At 48.9% G+C, this 23,110-nt stretch overlaps 1 protein-coding gene across 1 annotated transcript in view; it reads left to right on the top strand.

The window, feature by feature from the left end:
• The window catches only part of Arid1b (AT-rich interaction domain 1B), a 345,497-nt gene that overhangs the window by 265,199 nt on the left and 57,188 nt on the right, over nt 1-23,110 (top strand). The window contains 1 exon segment of the mRNA XM_032894759.1: nt 15,570-15,749. Within this exon segment, the coding sequence (XP_032750650.1) occupies nt 15,570-15,749 (180 nt within the window).

Here is a 23,110-nt window from a genome sequence, read left to right as displayed (position 1 = left end):
AATTAATAATTAATACTGTAAGTCGCTAGGTCTAAACATTTTATGAGTATATCCCTAGCCCTCCTCCTCTGAAAACACGCCTGGGCAGCCTTTGTGAAAGCGAAGCTTCCAGGCTTAAAAGTAACTATTAAGTTACGTAAGGCTGACCTACACGAGTTAATTCCCCTTCAAAACTGAGTGAAGGGGATATAAAAATGTAAGTTTAAAAGAAAATAAGTTTATTATTTGTTAAATTCAAGAAGCGTTTGCTCCTAGTAATATTTGATATAATACTAATAAAGAGGCCCTTGTTTTATCACCCGCTGTTGAGTCCCAGGTATGTGCATGCGTGCGGGGGATCTTTAGAAAATGCCTGTGTGCTGAAGTGAGTTGGCACCACTGCCCTTACAGGTAACATCTTCCTCCTTCCTTAGGGAAGGGACAAAAGGCTCAGGAGCAGATACATAGTGGATAGCTGGCATCTGTTTTCAAAATGTCTTTGTTGGAAATCATGGGTTTCGGTGAGACCAGGTAAGAATGTAGCTTCTCAGCTGCTAGGGATGGAAGGACCGGTGCGTCCCCGTCCATATTTGTTAAAATGAGCTGAAGATGAAGTAGTAAGATGTCACATTCACTTCCTCTCATGCACACTCAGGACATACACGCTCATGCCAAGGACTATACAACACCTGAATAGAAGCCACAAGAGACGCAGGCCACCTGCTCTGTGGAGGGCAGTGTTGGAGCCTCTCCTCAAGTCCCCATGCCATAAGAGGGGTGGTACCCGTCCTGTCGCTAACTACCCCCAGGCTCACGGTGCTGAACTCTTCTAACTTTTGTACTGACATTATTCCTTCTGCTTGCTCCTGGTCTTCATAACTTCATAAGCAACACACCCTGTTCAGGAGAAGGCCACAAACATCAGAGTCTCGTGGACTGAACAGCTTGGTGTCTGAAGGCTGTTACAGTGCCCACGTACGTAAGGGATGAGTGTCTAAGCTCCACAGCTCCACAGCTCCGCTCCCCACACCTGGTGCTCTGTTGAAGAGCATCCGTCTCAGAGGCCTTTCCCCATGTTGTGCTCCATAGCTAGGACTCACAACCTACACACAGACATGGCAACGTAGGCTATTAAAGGGAGAGAAACTCTGATGCCATTTAAACTCATCGTGTTTGTCTATAGCAACAGTTCTCAGCCAGTGGGTCCTGACCTTGGGCGGGGCAGGGGGTGTATGTGTGTCAAACAACCTTTTCACAAGAGTTGAATATCAGTTATTTGCATTATGATTAAAAACAATTATAAAATTACAATTATGAAGTAACAATAAAATAGCTTTATGGTTGGGGTCACCACAGCATGAGGAACTAACTATAGTGTAGGGTTGTAGCATCGGGAAGGCTTAGAATCACTGTGGTCTGGTGTCCCCTACAGTCTCACCTATTTTCCAGCATAAAGCTCTGTCTAACTTTTCACCACTGAAAGTTTTACTAGCTCAATAATTGTTCTTTTATAAAAAGGTCGAATCTTGAGTTTCATATTCTGTAATAATACGCATTTGTCAAGTCCTGTCAATGTGACAAAGACCTGATAAGGCCATTGGACAGGAAGTGGGAAGTGAATTTGGGTTTGCGGTTTCACCTGTCTCCATCGGCCATGGCCTGAGGGAGGCAGAACGTCACAGAGGAGATGCCACAGTGGAGCGGAGTCACTCACCTCCTGACAGCAGTGAAGCAGGGACAAGGGCAAGGCAAGATATTGCCTGCACAGACAAGCTCCAGTAGCAGGCTTCCTCCAAGCGAGCCCTAGCTCCTTCACACTTTGTGTCACCTCCCAAGGCCACCATCTATGAATCTGTCCATGGATAAGTTAGTGATTAACTCAGAGCCTTCCGGATCCAGTTGTTTAACCTGTGATTGAATGTGCCACCTTCAGAGCCAAAACCTCAACACCGTAGGTTGGGGGATGCTGTACATAAACTGTAACAGAACACATTTGCTACTGGTTCTTGTTTTAAGCCAAATCTCTCTGTAGAACTCATGTGACAGCATGCAGAATTGCAGTCATTTCAGCAGAAAGCAAAAAGTATAGGAAAACTGTCGCCGAGAACTCCAGTTGACTGTAGCCTCTCTTCTTTATTTTTAGTGTCTACATCTCTGACTTTCTAAAGATCAATTTTAAAAGGCTGATTAATGTGTGACTTGTTTCTCAGGGGGGCTTGGACAGAATATGGAATAGTCATCTGACTAGATAAATAAATACTAACACTGGAGTAGTGACATTTTTAACCCCTAACCCACGGTAAGCCCGATGAAACTAGCAATGGCCTTCTGCTTTACTGGATTAGCAATTAGGCGGAAACACTGAAGGAAGCCTTATTTGTTTGGACAGATGTAGAGAGGTCAGAATTAATTTTTTTGCAAGCCTTTTAATTGAATTCCCTTTTAATTTTCACAGTGGTATCTACTTAAATATTCATGTTGGTGCTGGTGGCTTTCTGAAGGACTACACTAGAGCCGGATTCATAAAACCAACAAGGCTTGTTTAACCCTTTTCATCTAGTGTGCCAGCAGGGACTTCCTGAGTGTAATCCCACAGTATTTGAATAATTAGAAGGTAGTAATGAGGATTTAATTAGTCCTTGAGATAGGTTAGAACAGAACCCCTAAGAACTTTCCCTCTTGGACACGGATCGCAGGCAGAATTGATGGTGCCGCTGGCTGTGATGCGCTGGAAAATGTATTCTGTGGCTTGAGGCAGTCCTTTGGCACCGTTGTGTGAGCATCAGATCAACATGGGAGGCTTCCTGGGTGAAGTCTTCCAGAAGCGTTGAGCAGCAGCCCCAACCTCCATCCTCTCTGTGCCGACCTACATAAAGATCTTGCTTTCCTCTCCTTGTTGAGAAAAAGGAGCACCATTGCAGCCCGACTGAGGACAACTCCTGCTCTCATAGAGACTGAGATCAACTAAGTCAGATTAGTGCAACCAAGAGCCAAGCAATGGCAATGTGTACATCTCCATAATTTGCAAGTATTTTGCATGGCCAAGCATTGTGGGGGGTGTGGCCATTGTTTGTCACCAAAATCACACACACACAAAAGAAACTTGTCCTGGAAACTCACCATCACAGTGATGTCTCTCAGTAACTGCATCTTATAAATAAACTAGTCTGGGACCCAGGAAAGCATGTAACAGAACAGGTGTATGACCTGAGACGCCTTTGTGTGGTGCTACAGAGACACCTTGGTGGTTATGGTTGGCCCTTCACGGTTTAGGTGTGGGTTGTTGATTCTGTTGTTGTTGTTGTTGTTGTTGTTTTCTCTCTTGTTTACATTTTATGTTATAGGCGCGTTCCTTGCATGTGTATCTGTGCACACTAACCTGTCTTAGAAATTCTGTGTACACTAGTTCTATAAGCTGCCAAGGGCCTGCCTGGCTCTCACTAACTTTAGGTCCAGATCACTGACCTGTGTTTAGCTTCAGAGTCAGTGCTTGCCAGGTACGAGGTAAATGAAGAAGCCTCTGCATGGTGGGTCTTCTCCCCCATAGGCTGAGTGCCATAAGCTGAGGCTGGCAGCCCTCTTGACCACTCACAAATGGGTAACGTTGGAGCATTATAAGCTAGAGTTACACTGGAGGCCAGGCTGTGGCTGTCTCCCCATGTGCAGACTCTCCGTCTCATCTGCAGATACTGAGGGTCAGAAGTCCTGGGTTTAGTTGCAGTCTTTACATTTAATGATGTTATGACCTTGGACATTCGGTGAAAGGCTTCCTCATACATCAAATGAAGCTCGGATTGTCCTTTGGACACCCTGCCCGTAGAGAAGGTCTGTGTCTCAAGGGTGGTGCAGGGCACTGGTCGTGAATGTGATGAGCCTCGTGTAGGTTGCGTGGATGAGAGGGGGTGAGACCCCAGAGAGCCTTGTTTGTCTTTCTGGGTGTGATCGGGAACACTCAGGATGCTGTGGCCACACTATGCTTGATTCTTTCAGCAGTGCAATATACACCCTCATGGCCCTCAACTCTGAAGACAACTTTTTCAGTAGACATTTGCACAGAGAAAGGCTGGATGCTTTGTGCCCATCTACCATCTGGGAAATCAGTCTGACCCTTCCCTGGCTCTAATTTACCCAGTGATAGATGATGTAAGTTTGGATGTAAGTCAGCAGAGGAGTGGGTGGGCAGGGACATCCTAGAGGCTGCTGTGAGGCCTGTGTGTGGAACTCTACAGTAGCAAGGGGAGGAGAGAATGCCACTCTGCCTGTTAACCTAATGGCACAGCTGCCACAGCACAGGGGGCCGGGTTAAAGCCTTGCACGGGTCATTAGTTTCCGACTTCCTTGGAGCAGTTCATGTTGTGAAGAGAAGCAGGCAGGCAAATGAACACTGAGGATATTAAAATGTAACAAGAATGTTTCTTACAATCTATTTTTCTCGCCAGATGGGAAGGTGACACCTGTTTGTGGAGAGAAGTAGCCCTGTCTGCTTTTCTAGTTGAGACACTATGCTGTGGTGGTGCCACGTGTGACTCCCACGTCACACATGTGGTGTGGCATCTTCTATTGAACTAGCGTGCAGGAACAAGGCAGTCATCCTGAGCCTTGTTAGCAGATGCTAGCATGAAGATAGCTTGTCTGAGTACAAAGGGCGCACATGCTTGGGTTTCAGTGGCTTCAGAGTCTTCTGTCCGTTGCAAGTGCTTCAGTGCCGAAGCAACTGAATGTGAGCGTGACTCAGGCCAAGCTTTCCTCGCAGCTCACTTCCTGTATCACACGCCATGATTCAGGGTTGGCTTTCACACTTCACTCTTTTTTCCAACAAGGTTTGCAGAATTTGTCCCATGAATAGGACAGTGATAGACTGACAAATGCCAAGGCCCTGGTTAAAATTCCTTCCAGTTCAGCTTCATAAAGTCCCTGCCTTCACCTTCGTTATTTTCAATTTCAGTTTACCAATGCTTTTAGGACTGGAGATAGATTCCTGTGTGTGGTTCTTTTAATTAGCCCATCACTGACCGCCTGACACTGCTGGTGTGGACTGGGAGCTGCCTGTGTTTTTCCCACTACCACCTACACACACACACACACACACACACACACACACACACACACACACACACACGTTCATGACGTGAGTAGCGTAACTTCATTCTACTTTTGACATTTTACAGACCTTTGAGAGGTTAGCTGTGTCCTTATCTGGGGAAGATTCTTCCACCTTCCTCCTGCTCATGGCCCAGCTCATGTGCTATCTGGAAAATGCTTATAATAGCTGCATGACCCAGTTGCTTCAAGCAAGCTTTAGTTCGCTGGGGTTTGGGTTTTTTTTTTTTTTTTAAACATTGTTTTTTCACAAAGTCAAGGATCTCATTTATCATTTTCATAAGCTAAGGGGAGAGAATGTCCAGCCAACAGATATAACACCAGAGAAAACACTGGTCTTCCTTCGCACCTCCAGAAAACCTAAAGGAGTGTTAACCTGTTATATTAATGGTTGTCACGCTACTGGTGCATGAGGTCCTTGGGTTAGCAGAATTGCAGTCTGCGCTGGACTCTCAGCCCCCCTCCATTTTCCACCCCCAATCTGAACACTTGAGTCATGGGTCACCAGAGCTGGTGAGAACTGGGGCTGCTGGCCTGACACTGGCAGGCTTAGCTGCTCTGACCCACATATTGTGGCCTGCCAGTTATTTCTAGAACCAGCCATTAGGGAGGATTTTGTTCTTTCTGGGTAGTGATGTAAATAAGGCATCCCACCCCTGAGCTCTGACTGACTGAAAGGGAGCACAGCCACATGCAGCCTAGGTTAGGGCTCAGACCCCAGGCTGCTTGTGCTTGGGAATGGCTTTCCACCTGGGAGAAATAACCACTGCCGGGACTTACGCTCACTAGTGAGTGGTTTGTAGCGGAACCTGGCAAAGAGATGAGTTTGCAAATGTGGAGGTAAATGGTGGGTTATATAGAAATACCTGAATAACAGCAGCTATCTCTTCTGAGCCTCTTGTGTGTGCATGCGTCAGCTTCACCTCTTATTTCCTCATGTAAGTAAGGCACAGTTGTCCGAATGGCAGCAGGCTAACTGCTATATGGTAACTCCACATTCTGCTCTGGGTTTTCTGACCAGAACCCACAGACTTTGTGACTGCAGGTTCAGTGGAGAAGTGCAGAGGCACCGGGCAGATACTTAAATGGAGTAAGTAGCCCTGTTTCCTGTCCTGGGTTTGCTCCAGCCCTACACCCAATAACTGCCTGAACAGATAAGGTTTAGAGCCTCAGGTGCCCACAGTCTGAGGGGAGCCTCAGGTGCCAACAGTCTGAGGGGGAGCCTCAGGTTCCCACAGTCAGAGGGGAGCCTCAGGTGCTCACGGTCTGAGGGGGAGCCTCAGGTGCCCACAGTCAGAGGGGAGCCTCATGTGCCCACAGTCAGAGGGGGAGCCTCAGGTTCCCACAGTCAGAGGGGAGCCTCAGGTGCTCACGGTCTGAGGGGAGCCTCAGGTGCCCACAGTCTGAGGGGAGCCTCATGTGCCCACAGTCTGAGGGGAGCCTCAGGTGCCCACGGTCTGAGGGGGAGCCTCATGTGCCCACAGTCTGAGGGGAGCCTCAGGTGCCCACGGTCTGAGGGGGAGCCTCAGGTGCCCACGGTCTGAGGGGGAGCCTCAGGTGCCCACGGTCTGAGGGGAGCCTCAGGTGCTCACAGTCTGAGGGGAGCCTCGGGTGCTCATGGTCTCAGGGGGAGCCTCGGGTGCTCACAGTCCGAGGGGGAGCCTCAGGTGCCCAGTCTGAGGGGGGGAGCCTCAGGTGCCCACGGTCTGAGGGGAGCCTCAGGTGCCCACAGTCTGAGGGGAGCCTCAGGTGCCCAGTCTGAGGGGGAGCCTCAGGTGCCCACGGTCTGAGGGGGAGCCTCAGGTGCCCACGTCTGAGGGGAGCCTCAGGTGCCCAGGTCTGAGGGGGAGCCTCAGGTGCCCACGGTCTGAGGGGGAGCCTCAGGTGCCCACGGTCAGAGGGGGAGCCTCAGGTGCCCACAGTCTGAGGGGGAGCCTCAGGTGCCCACAGTCAGAGGGGAGACTCAGGTGCCCACGGTCTGAGGGGGAGCCTCAGGTGGTGCCCACGGTCTGAGGGGGAGCCTCAGGTGCCCACGGTCTGAGGGGAGCCTCAGGTGCCCACGGTCTGAGGGGGAGCCTCAGGTGCCCACGGTCTGAGGGGGAGCCTCAGGTGCCCACGGTCTGAGGGGAGCCTCAGGTGCCCACGGTCTGAGGGGGCCTCAGCCTCAGGTGCCCACAGTCTGAGGGGGGGAGCCTCAGGTGCCCACAGTCAGAGGGGGAGGTGCCCAGTCAGAGGGCCTCAGGGGCCCAGGAGAGGGGGAGCCTCAGGTGCCCACGGTCTGAGGGGGAGCCTCAGGTGCCCACGGTCTGAGGGGGAGCCTCAGGTGCCCACGGTCTGAGGGGAGCCTCAGGTGCCCACAGTCGGGGGGGAGCCTCAGGTGCCCACGGTCTGAGGGGAGCCCCAAGGGCCCACGGTCTGGGGGGGAGCCTCAGGTCCCCACTGTCTCAGGGGAGCCTCAGGGGCCCACGGTCAGAGGGGAGACTCAGGTGCCCACGGTCTGAGGGGTAGCCTCAGGTGCCCACGGTCTGAGGGGGAGCCTAAGGTGCCCACGGTCTGGGGGGAGCCTCAGGTGCCCACGGTCTGAGGGGGAGCCTCAGGTGCCCACAGTCAGAGGGGAGCCTCAGGTGCCCACAGTCAGAGGGGGAGCCTCAGGTGCCCACGGTCTGAGGGGAGCCTCAGGTGCCCACGGTCAGAGGGGGAGCCTCAGGTGCCCACAGTCAGAGGGGGAGCCTCAGGGGCCCAGGTCAGAGGGGGAGCCTCAGGTGCCCACGGACTGAGGGGGAGCTGAGGGGGAGCCTCAGGTGCCCACGGTCTGAGGGGGAGCCTCAGGTGCCCACGGTCTGAGGGGAGCCTCAGGTGCCCACAGTCTGAGGGGAGCCTCAGGTGCTCACAGTCTGAGGGAAAGAGCCAGTTACAGGAGAAAATCGCCACGTCAGCATGCTGGCTGCTCTAGCATAGAGGCTGTGCATGCTGCTATTGAAGCATGTGACGCACATAGTTTCCTGCTAGACCAAAGATGGTGGTAGGGGAGCATGTGGGTGGGAGTCCATGACCATGACAGCACTCAGTAGAGGCCACTGAGCAGAGTTTGTTTGTCTCACTGTGCCTCCCCTGGTGGGCTTCTCTTCCCATTTGACTGCAGCTTGCATATAATAGTGATGAAGCCTTTTGGGGCCATAAAGGCACATGAATAAATAAAATGTGCACATGTTCCCGAGCATACGTCAGTGAGGGGATAAAGTGTCCCCTATAGCTGTGTGCTGGGCATTTAAGTCTGTGTGGTATAAAATGTCCCTTACGAGCTGTGACCTAGGTATGTCCATGAGTAGTAAAGGAACCTCTGCAAGCCACAGTCCTCAGGATGCTTTGAAACTTCAATGAGCTACTAATGTGGCTGTCTCCACAGAAACGGTGTTCATAACATGTCAGACAGTGTTACCTCTGGGGAGAGCACCTTACCTAGAGCATGAGACCTGCTCTCCAATACTTGGCCAAGTAACAGTTGCAGGTACTTGTGAGCCTCACAGCCTCACAGCACCTGAGTGACGGGAGCCGGGTGTGCGATGATAGCAGAGCAGGGCTTAGGTGAAAGGTGTATGCCAGGCTTTCAAGCCTGCCCACTTCCGGGGAGCAGTCAACAGCAGGCTGGGCAAATAGTCTGTGAACTAACTCTGGTGATGGTCCCTAAAGTTAAGTGCTAGAAGACAGATCAGAGTGTCCCTGAAGGCCAGCCCCGGCCATTCACACAACCAAGGTTCTCTTGTTCACAGAGGAAAGCCAGCAAGAGGCAGGCATGGTTCTGAAGCTGCCGGTTAGAGGCCAGATGGGAAGAGGGCCCTGTGTTTTCCCCTGTGGCTATGGTCTCTTGTTGGCATTCAAGAGCTGGGAGAGTTCAACTAAGCATTAAAAGGAACTAACCAAGTAAAAGATCACTGGCAACATTGGTGGCCAGAGGAGTATGCTTAATGCAGGATGCCTCTGGTTTGCCCTTCAAGCCCAGCGAAGGTCAGCAGGACTTATAGGAAAGACTGCCTCTGCAGGGCTTGTAGCAGCTGCCCTGCTCTCACTGTGCCACGTTACCTGTCCCATCCTGAGTTGGCTGTGTGTGTCTCTCCCTCCAGAGAGACAGTTCCTTAAGGGTGAACAATATATGACCCATTTATCTTCCAGAACACAAGACCTTGCCCAGTATCCAGCACTTAATAAAGTCATTGTTAGCTAAGATATACTGCTTTTAATCATATTATATAAAATTAAAGAGGCAGAGGAAATAGGTGGCCCAGTGATTCAGGAGCTTGCTATATAAGCATGAAGTTTGGATCCCCACAACCCACATATTGCCTGGTGAGTGCGGTAACCTATCTGTACTTCCAACCTTTGAATTTAGAAACAGAGAGTCCCCAGAGAATGCTGGCCAGTGAGTATAGCCGTATTGACCACCCCAAGTTTGAGAGACCTGTATCAGTGAATAGGGAGGGTGGGAGAGCAGTCAGGCTCAGGCCCACACATACGTCCATATGCTCATGCACACACTTGCACACATGTGTACATTAAAGTGGGGGTTACAAAAGGCCTTGACAGTTTATCACTTTCCCCTTTGGGGTTTTATTTTCTATTCAGTCAAACATTAAAGTCTGAAAGCAGAAAGGTCTCCTCTCTTTCTCTGTAGTTAGTGAAGGCTACAGTGGAATGAGGCGTGCAGGGAGGTTCCTGCACCATTGTCAGGAGCCAGGCCAGCCAGCTTGGCCTTGCAGTTGGCCACTCACAGGAATCGCAGTGGTTCCTTGTTTAGTATCCTCAGGGCTCTCCCACACAACAGTGTGCTTTCTCGGGCTCTTTGCTTACTTGACTCTCAGGAGGATCCCAGAACCAAGGAAAGGAAGGAAGTGCCCCCTGCCCCGCCCTGCTCCCGATGGAAGCTCGTGGAGGCAGATCAGAAGGTGTACATCCCTCCTGGGCTGCTCAGAGAAATCAGTGCTGCTCAGATTTCTCCTTCCTAAAGCCCATGATTTTTGTGTCAGAAGTCTTCACTTGCCATGGGAGAAAGCAGGCATTTATGAGACATGTAGATGTGGTGCAGGGCCCAGAGGCAGTGCATGTGTGTGTGTGCATGTATGTGTGCATGTGGCTGTGTGTGCATGTGTGCGTGCGCGCGTGTGTGTGTGTGCATGCGGATGGAATATGTAAAGTTAATCTTCATCAGTTTCTAAGGAACATTATATAATACAAGTAGTTACTAGTCTAGTGCTTTGTCCCAGATGTGAACTTTTCCCTGCTAGATACTTGGTTGAGACATCGAATCCTTTCCCACACACAGTGACTCAGTGTAGAGGCGATTCATCCCATAGCTCTACGCTTGCCTTGCTAGAAAGTTTGGCTTCTAGCTAGCGACACTTCACACCTTATCCAAGCACAGCTGCGGTCTCTCAGCTGTCATGTTCTCTCTTCTCCAGCTGCCACAAGCAGCCTTCCGTAACAACTTGCTAAAAGCAAAACACAGGCAAATAAATATTAACGCCATAAATAGCTAAAAACATCTATTGAATTTTTGATGTGTTTATTTATTTTGCTTATTGGAGGGTGGTGAAAAACAATGCCCATTTTCTTCAATAAAATTTTAAAGTAATAACAAAGACTGAGTCCAAAGAAATATTCATGGAAACTATGGACATATCGAGTCCACCAGCAGCCCACCCTTACACTGCAGGAGAAAATATGTCTGACTAGAATGATGGCTTAACTAGAAGCTGAGCAGTGGTGGAACACACCTTTAATCCCAGCACTCAGGAGGCAGAGGCAGGCAGATGTCTGAATTAGAGGCCAGCCTGGTCTATAGAGCAAGTTCCGGAACAACCTGGGCTACACAGAAAAACCCTGTCTCAAAAAATCGAGGGCGGGAGTTAGGGGGGTGCTAGCTAATGAGAGCCTGCTAGTCCACTGTCAAGCTTCAAACTATTAAGATGAGAAGGGAGAGGCCAGAGGTTAAGGATCTGATAGCCGTCTGTCTACACAGCTGACCTGGACACCAGAACTAACCCTAAACCATGCTGTTCTGGCCCAGACCTCCTCTCCTGCTGACGCCTTGGGGACAGGCAAGTTGCCATCAGCAGTCTTTGTTGGGAACTTTCGCTGCTAGGGTGTTTATGATGATATATTTTTCGCTCGCAGCACTCCTGTGAGGCAAATAAAACTGTCCCCACTTCACAAACGAGGAAACAAAAATAAACATGTATGTGTTGTTGCTATACTTAGACGGAGTAGAAACTCCTTGTTTCAAGCAGCTTCTGTCTCACTTTTCACCAATGTTTCTATAAGATTATGTCAGGATTCCATCAGTGTTTAAATGTTGGAAGTCTTAGGAACTGGGAGTGTAGCTCAGTAGTAGTAGATGTCCATAATATATTAGGTCCTGAGTCCCATTCCCCTCACTGCCAAAAAGAAACAACTAGAAAGGTTCATAAGGGTTGGTGCTGGCGTGTAGCTGTGAGTGAATTAGACATCGCTGTGGGGCCTTTTGCTGACTTCTAACTTCAAACACCACTCCACCTTAGACCTCATGATGCACATGGAGGAAGTATCCAAAGTCCTATCACTCTGCTGTTGTGGCAGTATCTGGCTGGTATACCGGAGTCTCACTTTCTGCAAACTACAGAGAAAGCTGTAAGCCCTTGTCTGCTGGGAAATCACTGCTGTCTGTGAGAGGGACACTGGTCAGGAGACAGTAACAGTTATGTGTACAGATGAGGGGTAGAACCAAGCTCAAAGGAGTCTTTGCACAGTATTCATATTTACTTATGAGAATAAAAGTAGAAAATACAACACAGACAGACAGACACACACACACACACACGTGTACACTCATGCACGTACACACGAGTGCCTCAGAGAGAATACACTGAAGCAATGGCCACCCTAGGCAGGAGACCCTTGAGAAGCAGAACAAGTAGGTTGCTTTCTAGGATGTACCCTTCCTAAACCCCTTGGAATGTGTGCACACCTAAGTGCCCAGGTGATGCAGATTCCACATACAAAAGTAAAACAGATGCAGAAATAGCACTGACTTATTCTTTCTGGCTGGAAACTGTATCCACTTGTCCAGCAGTCAAAAGGCTTTGGTGTTTGTAGCCGGGAACTCTTTCCCTCTGTTGAGCCACACAGGGATCTTCACTTCAGAGGAGACAGCTGCGGCCTGGGAGAGATTCCAGTCACGAGTTGCAGTGAATGTGCACTACAGTATACTCATTAAACCTCTGACTCTCCAACTAGATTTTGAGCTGCTAACAGCACAACCCTGGAACAAGACCTTCTGCCCACAGCCCAGCATAGCCAGTTGGTGGTTGCTAAGACAAGTCAGGGGAGTGGTGGGGCACAGGCAAAGGGGAAGGGGTGACTCCTACAGAAAAAAAGTAAGATTTTAAGAAGCTCTGCTGGACTGCCTGTGTGGCTCAGTGATAGAATGTGCACTCCCCCCATCCCCCTCGTGTGTGTGTGTGTGTGTGTGTGTGTGTGTGTGTGTGTGTGTGTGTGTGTGTGTGAGATTGCATGTGTCTCAGTAATAGACTGTTTGCCACATCCTGCATGAGGCCATAGAGAAGAAAAGGAACTCCTTATAATTTAAACATTTTAAAAGACCACAGGGAAAATTGGCTTTCTGATCCCAATGTCTACATGGGAGGTAGAGGCCACACCCCGTAGAGCTTGTCTCTTAAGTTACAGGATTTTGATGTTGTCACGGTTCCCAGGATTTATGTTTTGCACTCTGCCTCCTTTTAAATAAAGCCTTTTGTACAAATTTTGTTTTCTACACAATGCAGATGATAATTTGAATTCACTTGAGCAGAAATGTCAACAGATGTATGTATCTTTATGGATTGAGTAAATGCCCAAAAATTCGGTAACTTGCTGAGGCAAGACTTCTTAGAACCTTTATGACCAACTTCCAGCCACAGGGCACGTCCCAGCAGCCACAGTGGCTGTAAGGTCTGGTGGGGCATCAAGTGAGTCCTTAAGCAGTGACACCTTCACAGTTGAGGGACAGTCGAGTGCTAAAAGGACCACTGTTGCTGTCCTGACCTTCCAAGAGGGAAGCCACTGCACACAATCACCATGGTACTGAGCAACGTTTTTATTAACCAGAATTCTGAAAATTCTGGAGAATTCTCCAGGGAAGCTTGGCTGCTGTTTCCTGTAATGTCTGAAGATGCAGTCATTTACAGTAATTTTGGTGCTCTGATTCCTCTTTGTTTTCAGATTGGCAAAGCAAACATTTTTTCTAGGAGCTGCCAGTAGAGCCCGATTCCATAAGATTTCTCTTTATAAGTAGATTAAATCAGATAAGAAGAAGAAAGCTGCCCCTGCTTTCACTTTAGTCTCCTGAGGCACAAGCCATGTTAAACACTCTCACTTTGTTCTTAGCAGACCGTGGTGTCTGTCACCCGGTAACCTTGCTTCCCCGGCTTACACCGCCTTCAGGCAGCTCTGCCTTTCCCTGCAGCTGCAGAGGCTCCACAGAGGCTCCCGCAGGCACAGCTGCCTCTGCCCCGCCAGGGCCTCCACTGAGAAACTCACCCAACACTGCTCTTGAGACTTGTCCATGGCTCCCTTTGTCAGTGCTACTCTGAGCACACACTTCTGTTGGCCTAAGCGACTCAAGCGGGCATTTCTAACACCGCATTTCTGAATAACTTAAATACATGTTTTCTTGGTGCATTTAAAAACCTATTTATCAAGTCCCTGCTGTGTTACGCTCCGGAGTCGCGCTCGGGTGTCTGTGCAGATGTCAAAAGGCAGTTGTGGTTGGATGTGGTGCTGCCTCTGCCCGTCCTCACATGCAGGAAGCAGAAGCAGGAGCACACAAGGTACAAGCTGTGCAGGGAGATCCAGGGAGAAACTGTCGAAAAAGGATCTGGGCGCATCCTATGTGCCATCCACTCTGCAGGACACTTAGGCTGAAGCACTGAGTGAGACGTGGCTTTTACTTTTGTGGACCTTCTTAGTAAGTAAGAGAAGGAATAAACAAACGAAAAATTGTCCTAGGGGGTGGAGAAATGGCTCCATGACCCTTTCCATCTAAGCATGAAGGCATGCCGGATTACCAGAACACACATAAAAGCCAGGTAGACATGGCAGGTGCTTCTAATCCCAGCACTCAGGAGGTGAGGCTGGATTCTGAGGCAAGCTGAGCTAGCTGGAACTGCCAGGCTCTGGGTCAGCAGGAGATTCTGTCTCGGTAGATGAGGCTGATAAAGGAAGATAGACACGCAGTGTCAACTTCAGTCCTCACGTCATGTGCAGACAGATACACCCAGACAAATGCGTACGCACACAACATGCCCATGGTCAGACACTAATAATGCAGCCCGTACAGGCTGCGGAAAGTACTGTGAAGGCATCTGAGGAAGGCATGGTAAAGCCGACTCAACCTGAGTTTGGGCAGCCAAGAAAAGCAGTAGAAGCACTAGGCACACAGAGAGACATCTAAGGAGTAGGGGCAAGAGAGAGTAAGCCTTGGTTGATATCATCTTCTGGGAAGGACAGGTAGGCCAGCGGAGGACATTGTGGAGGAGGAAGAGAAGCTGTAGTCCAGGGTCAGTGTGACAGCCCTCCAGCAGACCATGCATTGTAGGCCCAGAGTGAGGAAAGCTGCCCAGGGCTTTATGCACACAAGTGAAGGAATTGCTCTGATACCTTCTCTTCAGTCCTGAAAGTTGCCTTGCAGCTTTGTAGGGAAGAATAAGAGGAAGGGGCTTGTAGGTAGTTAGACCATAGCTCGGAGTGGGCTTTGCAGAGACAGGGCTGAAGAGAGGAGCCCTTCAAGGAGTACCTCGTCATCAAGGCAGGCTAATGGCACAGTGTGTGACAGAGAGGACGAAGGGACAGAAGCTTCCAGGCCTATAATGACACCACACAAAGGGTGGGAAATATGGCTGGCAGAGCGGACTCAAGGGTAGGAGTTGGAAACTCTGGGCCAGAGGTGCAGAGCACAGAGGGGCACTGTGAGTTGGCTCCTCCAAGGCCCTCAAGCTGATTAGGAATCCAGTGAGCAGCTGTCTGAGGAGGGCAAGGAGAGCTAAGAGTGCAAGGGAAGAGGGATGGGGCCATAGACCTGTACTCCACAGAGAGGGCACGTGCCCTGCTCGAGCTGGCATGAGTGAAGACTGCCCCGCTGTAACTGTTGCATTGTGGGGCATCTACAAAGGTGGTGTTGGACTAACTGCCCCTCCTCCCCACTTCCTGTGACTTTCCTTTCATCAAGACCACTGCCTCCTGGTGCTCCAGAAACTCAAGTGAGAGTTGAGGATTACAGCAGGGTGTCCTCATGGCACCCGCCCAGGCCCACCCTTGCTTTGAGATGCCTCTGGATGTTTCCGTATGGGAGTCTGGTGGTACCAAGTCTCTCCCCATCTACTTTCTACACAATCCCCTGGGCACTGTGTACACAGCAGTGATGAGACACCTGCCTCTCTGTGTTTCTCTTCGTTCCCATGTAGGTTTTATGGCAGGCACACAGAGAAACCCTCAGATGTCTCAGTACGGACCTCAGCAGACAGGACCATCCATGTCACCTCACCCTTCTCCTGGGGGCCAGATGCATCCTGGAATCAGTAACTTTCAGCAGAGTAACTCAAGTGGCACGTATGGTCCACAGATGAGCCAGTATGGACCCCAAGGTAACAAAGCAAGACATTCTCCAAAATGCATGGTGGAAGGTGGTAGGGTTTTCGTAATGTCCTTGCCGAGGTTTTAATGGTATAAACGTACAGCCTGTTGTTTGCTATGGTGGACAAGGAGGTTAATGTGAACCCGTGAGGGTTAGTGCTCAGTGCTTGCTCACATTTGAGCGTGTTCACTAAGGAGTAGACTCGGTTCCATGATGGTATAGAAAGGCACAGCCTCATACATCCCCAGAACGTCTCCAGTTTAAACTTTGGCCCAGGTTTACAGCCCACACACACACTGGTAGTGGCCCTAAGACCACAAGCTTCCTGCTTAGTGGAGTGTGTCCAGTCCAAGGTCTGGGCTTCCCTCAGGTGCTACAGCACATGTGCAGTAGCCCCTGACCTGACCCTTGCGTCCTTACAGAACACACCCTGCCAGGGATGCAGGCCTGAGGCAGGAAGGGAGGAAGGAGGAGGGAAATATGCAGGGCCATACCCACATTTCCCATGGTGCCCTCCTGGAAGTGTTAGGAATATGGAGAGCCCTGCTGGGTTGTAAGGCGTTTAAATTATCCTCCTGCATTATATTGTGTGCACTGAAATTAGACATTAATGGATCATTTGGGAAGACTGATATAATCTGGCACAGGTGCTGGAAGTCCTTGTATCTGAGAACGCCAGAACATTCAGCAGAGTTAAGACAACTGTTCAATTGCTTTGACCTGCAACCAGAGCTGGGCCTACCCACAGGAAGCCTGTGTTACTGGGATCGCCATCTCCATAGTAAACAAGCTGAGGTTCCTAGAGGCTGGCCTGCCAGCCCTTGGGAATTTCTGAGGATCAGCAAGTGTCCTGGAGACCCTGGCTTTCTCAGTAGCTAGTCCTTCTCAGTCTGTAAGCAGTGTGTCACCAGTGTGTTGCCTCTCTCTCCCTCCCTCCCTCCCTCCCTCCCTCCCTCCCTCCTTATGAGGTGTTCTTGGAGCTATTGATGTGGCAATTTCTTTACTCTATATTGATTTATTGTGCTTGCTTTTCCACTCTTCCTGTTGCTAGGAAAACTCTTAGGACACCCAGTAACCCTTTCCGAGTGGTCCCTTCCTGCTTTGTTCATTTGCATGTGGCCAAGATGAACAGAGACTTAGGGTTAGGCATGACTGAATTCATAGCATGTCATGAAGTCTTCCATGCTAATACTGCAAGCCTAGGAGTGACGAGCAGCAGTTTGTAGCAGAACTGAGGTGGGCCCAAGCCGGGCCACTGTGGGATCCCACGTGCCTACCCCATACCAGGCCCAAGTGAGCTCTTCACAACAACCAAAGCTGGGCTCCTTAGCTATCATGGAAGAAGCTTGGACAAGTATTTGTAAACTGTGAAGGTACAGAATTGTGGGCCGTTCCTGCTTTGTAACTGGATAAGGCTGAGCCCTGCTCTCAGAACCGGGGCTACCATTTGAGCTTCATGCAGTATCCTGCAGGCTTCACACATGAGCTTGGCGCTTGTGATTCCTTGGATCTCTGAGAAATTCTATGTGTATAAGGTGCAGGCTCTGCTGTAGGAGTTGAGATCAGGGAAGACCACTGCTGAGGAATGGATTATTTTTTTTATTTATTTATTTATTTTTTTTTAGTAAATCCTGTAGATTCTCCAAGTCAGTGCATTGGGCTATCCTTCCTTTAAGAGCACTGAGCCAGGCAAATGCTCATACAAACTGCTTTGCATCTTAGAAACCATGAGCTCTTCCTGTGACTTCCTTCTCTCCCAGAAGGACATATTTATGTCTCCTTGGAAGTAAGTTGCTTCCTGGTCTAGGGCCTTTTCCATAACATCAATGGGGTATATCATCAGGAAGGCCCATTGTGGGTTTATTGGAACAAGCAGACAGCAAGGACCTGCTGGAGTAAGTCTGGTGTTCCCACACTGCTGTGTGCTCCTGAATAAGGAAGGGCCTCTACCAGCCCCTCCAGCTCAGGCCCTCTGGCCTTGTCATCCTGTGTGGCATCAATACCACCATTCCTCCCAGAGAGATGACCCCTCCTAGGGGCCACACTGGCACTAGGGAGCTTAAAACTAATGTCTAGGCTCTGCCCGAGTTCAAATCCCAGGCCCCTCTCTTGTTTAAAGGACATGAAATGACACAGGCCATGTAGACTGGCATGTTCAAGCAAGCAGGGAATGTCCTGCCTATGTGTTCCTCCTTGGAATGTCTGTTAATCAGAGACCCCACCAACCACCACCGTGAGGGATTTCTCCCCTCTTCCTCACGAGTATTCACACTTTCAGTAAAGAAGTTGGCTGCTGCCTTGTTAAGGTTGCAGTAAGACAGACACGGACGTGAAAGACAGGTCCTTAGTCTCATCCCTCAGTCTGTTAGCATGATGACTTTCATCTGGGGGAAGACTTTTCCAGCTGCTTTGGCTAAGCCCATTTTAGTGTGAAATGTAGCATCTACAAAACCGATTAGCCAAGGAAGCTGGGACCAGATGTGGTGGCCCGTGCTTATAATCCCAGCACGCAGGAAGCAGAGGCAGAGGCAGGAGAATCACGGTAATTTGAGGCCATCTTAGGCTACATCTCAAGATACTGTCTGGGGAAAACAAGAACAAAGCAATACCTACCATACACACCACTGAGCACGGGCTATGTGCTGAGCAGGGCTCACATTCGAGCCAGGGGAGCAGACAGCTTTTCTCTGCTTCTCTAAGGAAGAGACCAAGCCAGCAAGGTACACATGTCCTCTCTGCAGTGGCTGTTCTGAGTGACCCATCGTCACTTCGCAGGTGAGAAAACCAGACTGGGACAGGTTGACCTGTGTGCTCTCTGTACCCACAGGCAGGCCCAGGCTTCAAACCCACGGTGAGGGATTACAGAGGCTACTTTGGCCACAAGCTCCTGCCTCCCTCTAGGGCTGCAGTCAGGCTCCCTCCCCTCCCATGTGCACTCACACAGTGAGTATTGGGAGATGAGAGTCTGATGTTTGCCTCCAAGAATAGCATCTTGGAGCTTTAGGAATGGAGAAGTAGCAGAAATACTCAGGAACCTGCCACGCATGGTGATTCACAGCTGTAATCATTGAGGCAGGAGGATGGCTACAAGTTTAAGCTCAGCCCCAGGCTACAAAGTGAATCTCTGACTCAAAAAAAAAAATCAATTAAAATTTAAAATTCACAATGAAGAAGAAAAGTGAAGGACATTGGGAGTATAATTGCTGGGAGGTACAGAAGAGATGGGGTGTTAGAAATATATCGCAATGCTATAAAATTGAATTATTAGGTATACAAATAAGAAACCAAGCTAAACGTGTGTTTAATTACAGCATATTTTATGAAATAACACTTTGCCACCTTCAAGCAAACACATGTAATAACTACCCTTGCAAAGTGTTTACACGGAGAGAGGGCCTCAGGGACTCACTTCTGCAAATAGAAGGGAATTATGTAATTAACATTAATTATTAATGATGATTTTGGGCAAAAGAGGGCAGAAACCAGTTTGTTCTTCATAGCCTTTTACTTTGCTTGTCTTCCCTAGAAAAGCATCCTGCACTGACCAGCCTCAAATTTTTATTTGGTTTTTTGTTTTGTTTTGTTTTGTTTTTTTCAAGACAAGTTTCCTCTGTGTAGCCCTTACTGTCCTAGAACTCACACTGTAGACCAGGCTGGCCCAAAACTCACAGAGGTCAGCGTACCTCTGCCTCCCAAGTACAGGATTAAACTCGTGAGCTACCACTGTGCGGCTCTTAGATATTTTTTAACAACTGTCCCTTATTGCCAGAACCAAGGGTCTAGCTCCATTCACTAGACTAAGCAGCCTTCGGGCAGGCAACAGTGACTGAGGCTGGATTCGCACCAGTGTAAGTGCATCTGGAGTCTGTGCAGACCACCACATGCAGCTGCACAGGCTGGAGCTGGCACTGCAGTGTTACGCTGTTGTCACCGATCTAAGGAGTTTAATCTCCAGTTACTTTGGAAAAGGTATCTTCAGAAAGGTTTAAGGACTTTCTTTAAGGTAACGAGACCCCCCTCTAAGTCTTAGATTTTCCTTCTTTTCTCACAAATCCAGCCAAAGCAAATTTCAAATGATACTCAGCTGAAGTGTGTGCTGCTCCAGGACTGTGAATTGCATGGTAATTTTACAACTATTTCAGTTCCAGGGACATGAGGTGTAAATGTCAGAAACTGTCAGCGTGCTAGCCATTTGAGAGTCCCACATGGGCGTCCAGTGTCACCGTGACCCAGGGCTTCCAGCCTCATTCTTAAAAGTCCCATCTGAGTCTGAAGACTCAGTGCATTCTTCCCTCCCAGAGGAGGGGTGCACCTGGTCCCCCAACTCTGCAGGAGACTGTCAGTAGCCTGGTCAGTCTTCCAGAGGCTTGTTCTAGCAGGCCTTTCCTTCATGTCCCCGCCTTCATTTCCTCTTGAAACATCTGGTAATATGCTTGCTGTGCTAACCTTTGCCATTCATCCCGTAGTCTACCCATGTTGTTTTCAATTAAAGGAAGGCCTAATCCTCAGTCTTACTTACTAAGGAGAAACTGAACTAGATCATTGCATTGCCAGAGTGCTTAGTGTGGCCGAGTCATATTTGGATGCTCAAATTTAGCTTGCACATTACAGAATGTTTTTTATGTTTATAGCAGCTTTATTCATAATAGCCAGAAAGTGGAAGCAACCTTAATGTCCCTGAACTGAAAAATGGATAAAGAACAGGTAGAACAGCTACACAATGAAGTTCAGCTTTTAAAACAAAACACCAGGAATTTTGCCAGCAAATGGATAGAACTTGAGACTATCATCCTAAAAATGTGAAGTAACCCAGATCCAAAAGGACATTCATGGTCCATACATACTCACTCATTCATGGTACATACTCACTCATTCATGGATATTAACTATAAAATGCAGTCTACCCATGCTGCACTCCAAAGACCCAAAGAAGCTAAATAACAAGGAAGGCCCAAGTGAAGATGCTGGGATCTCACTGAGAAGGGGGATAAAATAATCATAAGTGACAGACGGAGGGGGGAGGGCTGGGCGGGAGAAGGGATGGAAAGGAGAAGGATCAGATACAGGAAGGGACAGAAATGGCAAGATGGTCATGAGAAAGAATGGAAATCTGCTACTGATACAGGTTGGGATGTAGGGGGCATCTCCAGGGCATGGCAGAGACCTGGGATAATGGAGGTGCCCAAGAATCAATGGTGGTGACCTTAGCTTTGATGCACAACATTGGAGTTAGGGACCTGAAGAGGCCATCTCCTGTAGCCAGGCAAGAACCCCAGTAGAGCACACTCCACAAAACTTTTGACCCAAAAATGTACCCTGTCTACAAGAAATCAGGGACAGGGGATGGAGCAGAGACTGAGGAAATAGCCAACCAGCCCAACTTGAGACCCATCCCTTGGGCAAGCACCAATATCTTACACTATTAATGGTACTCTGCTATGCTTGCAGACAGGAATCTAACATGGTTGTCCTCTGAGAGACCCCACCCAGCAGCTGACTCAGACAGATACAGATACTGTCTTAGTTAGGGTTTTACTGCTGTGAACAGACACCATGACCAAGACAAGTCTTATAAAGGACAACATTTAATTGGGGCTGGCTTGCAGGTTCAGAGGTTCAGTCCATTATCATCAAGGTGGGAGCATGGCAGCATCCAGGCAGGCATGGTGCAGGAGGAGTTGAGAGTTCTACATCTTCATCTGGAGGCTGCTAGTGGAAGACTCCGTATTACAGAATTTAAATATGAATATTTCTTAGACTTGATCATCATCATGAGTTAATCAAATTCTATATATTGGGAATTTACAATGCAGATTAACTTAAATGAAAACCATGTAAGGTAACTCTACATTTGACCCCTGAGAGGTCCTGGTTTCCCTTTGTAATGAAAGCCAGCAGCACTACACGCTATTTCACAGGTCACTAAGAACGCTCCTCCAGCAGCTTTTCAGGAGGATGCCATAGGCTACAGCCTCTTGGCTGCCTTCAGCAGGTGCCCCCTGCTGCCTCCTCTCTCCCTTGTGTCTGGTGCAGCCCCTCTGGACACAAGGACACAAAGCTCCTACAGCATGTGTGGTACATGAGTGTCGTACTCTCGGAATCCTTGTTTCTGGTTATGGAAAATGGCACTTTATACAAGGTTGGCTATAGTGTGGGGTAGAAGACTTTACATACACACTACATACATGTCACTGCCTACTCTTCTGTCACCCCTCAGGAGTACAGTTAGGTCTGTACATCGGAAAGGCATGTAATGCTGTGCCGTCTTGACCTCTCGCTGATTCAGAACACATAGAAGAGATTTTTGTCTCCTCACGAACTCACTGTTCCTTGCAGTAGTCACTACTACAAGCATTTGCCCCCCAGGAGCTGCACTTGAACAGTTCCCGGCCATTCATCACCCGTCCATAGGTGGAGCGACACGCCGCTTTCTGAGGGACATGCAGACCCAGTCCGCCCACTGTCAGACTGGCACCTGGTTGCTTCCAGGAGTGCTGGGGTCCACATGAGTTGCCAGCCTTGGTGAGACAGTGACCCTCCCCTCTGCCGCTCACCGCTCTGGAGACGGCTGTCTCTTTTCTTCCTCTATCCATCCCGGTGCCAGGCACACGCTCTTTGTTCCTTGCTTGGCCCGCCTTGTCTCTCCGTCTCTGTCCACTGTTGGATGCCCAGCAGCTGGCACAGGCCGGGCATTTAAGAGCCTCCAAAGAACAAGTTTTTGAATGACTGTTGCTAAGGAGAGGAATCCAGCCCAGGCATGGCTGCCTGCCATGGGGGTGGGGTGGGGGTACTCTGCAGTGCGTAAAAGGTGAGTCGCACGCAGTGTCCCGTCTGCAGGACCTGAAACAAAAGCTAACTCTGCCATTTCTTTATTTATATATGAGCTTGCATTACTTTTTAATTAGGTTTTAAAAAAAAAACTGTTAATAACACATGCAGGGCTGGGAGGGAAACTTCCTGAGGTTGAGAGTGATACTGGAGTAACAAGCTTAGTACAGGATGAGTATAAACTTTATCGTTTAAAGGAGTTTTAAATGCATATTGACCTGGGAAAAGCAAGATGCCCTGTATACCAGTGCAAAGCACAATCCAGTATTCCTTCAAATAGTAGAATTCAGAAAGATCAGTTGACTTTAATATTCAACCTCCATTCGATGTCCTCTTAACTACTTGATCTTTGACCCAAAGAGGATTGTGTGGTAGGTTCCAGTAGAAAGGGGAGTTTCCTGAGGATTTTTTTTAATGTATCTTTTTTTTGTTGTTATAAATACAGAAAGGTTTTTACCAGTTAAACACATTAAAAAAATACTTAGTTATCTGTTATAAGCAAAATGAAAATTAAAGCCATGGTGAATTCTGTCCTGTGCCTGT

The sequence above is a fragment of the Rattus rattus genome, chromosome 2 (genome assembly GCF_011064425.1).
Source record: "Rattus rattus isolate New Zealand chromosome 2, Rrattus_CSIRO_v1, whole genome shotgun sequence".
Taxonomy (NCBI): Eukaryota; Metazoa; Chordata; class Mammalia; order Rodentia; family Muridae; genus Rattus; species Rattus rattus.
The sequence above is the reverse complement of the archived record's forward strand: the minus strand, read 5'-3'. Positions and strand labels throughout refer to the sequence as shown.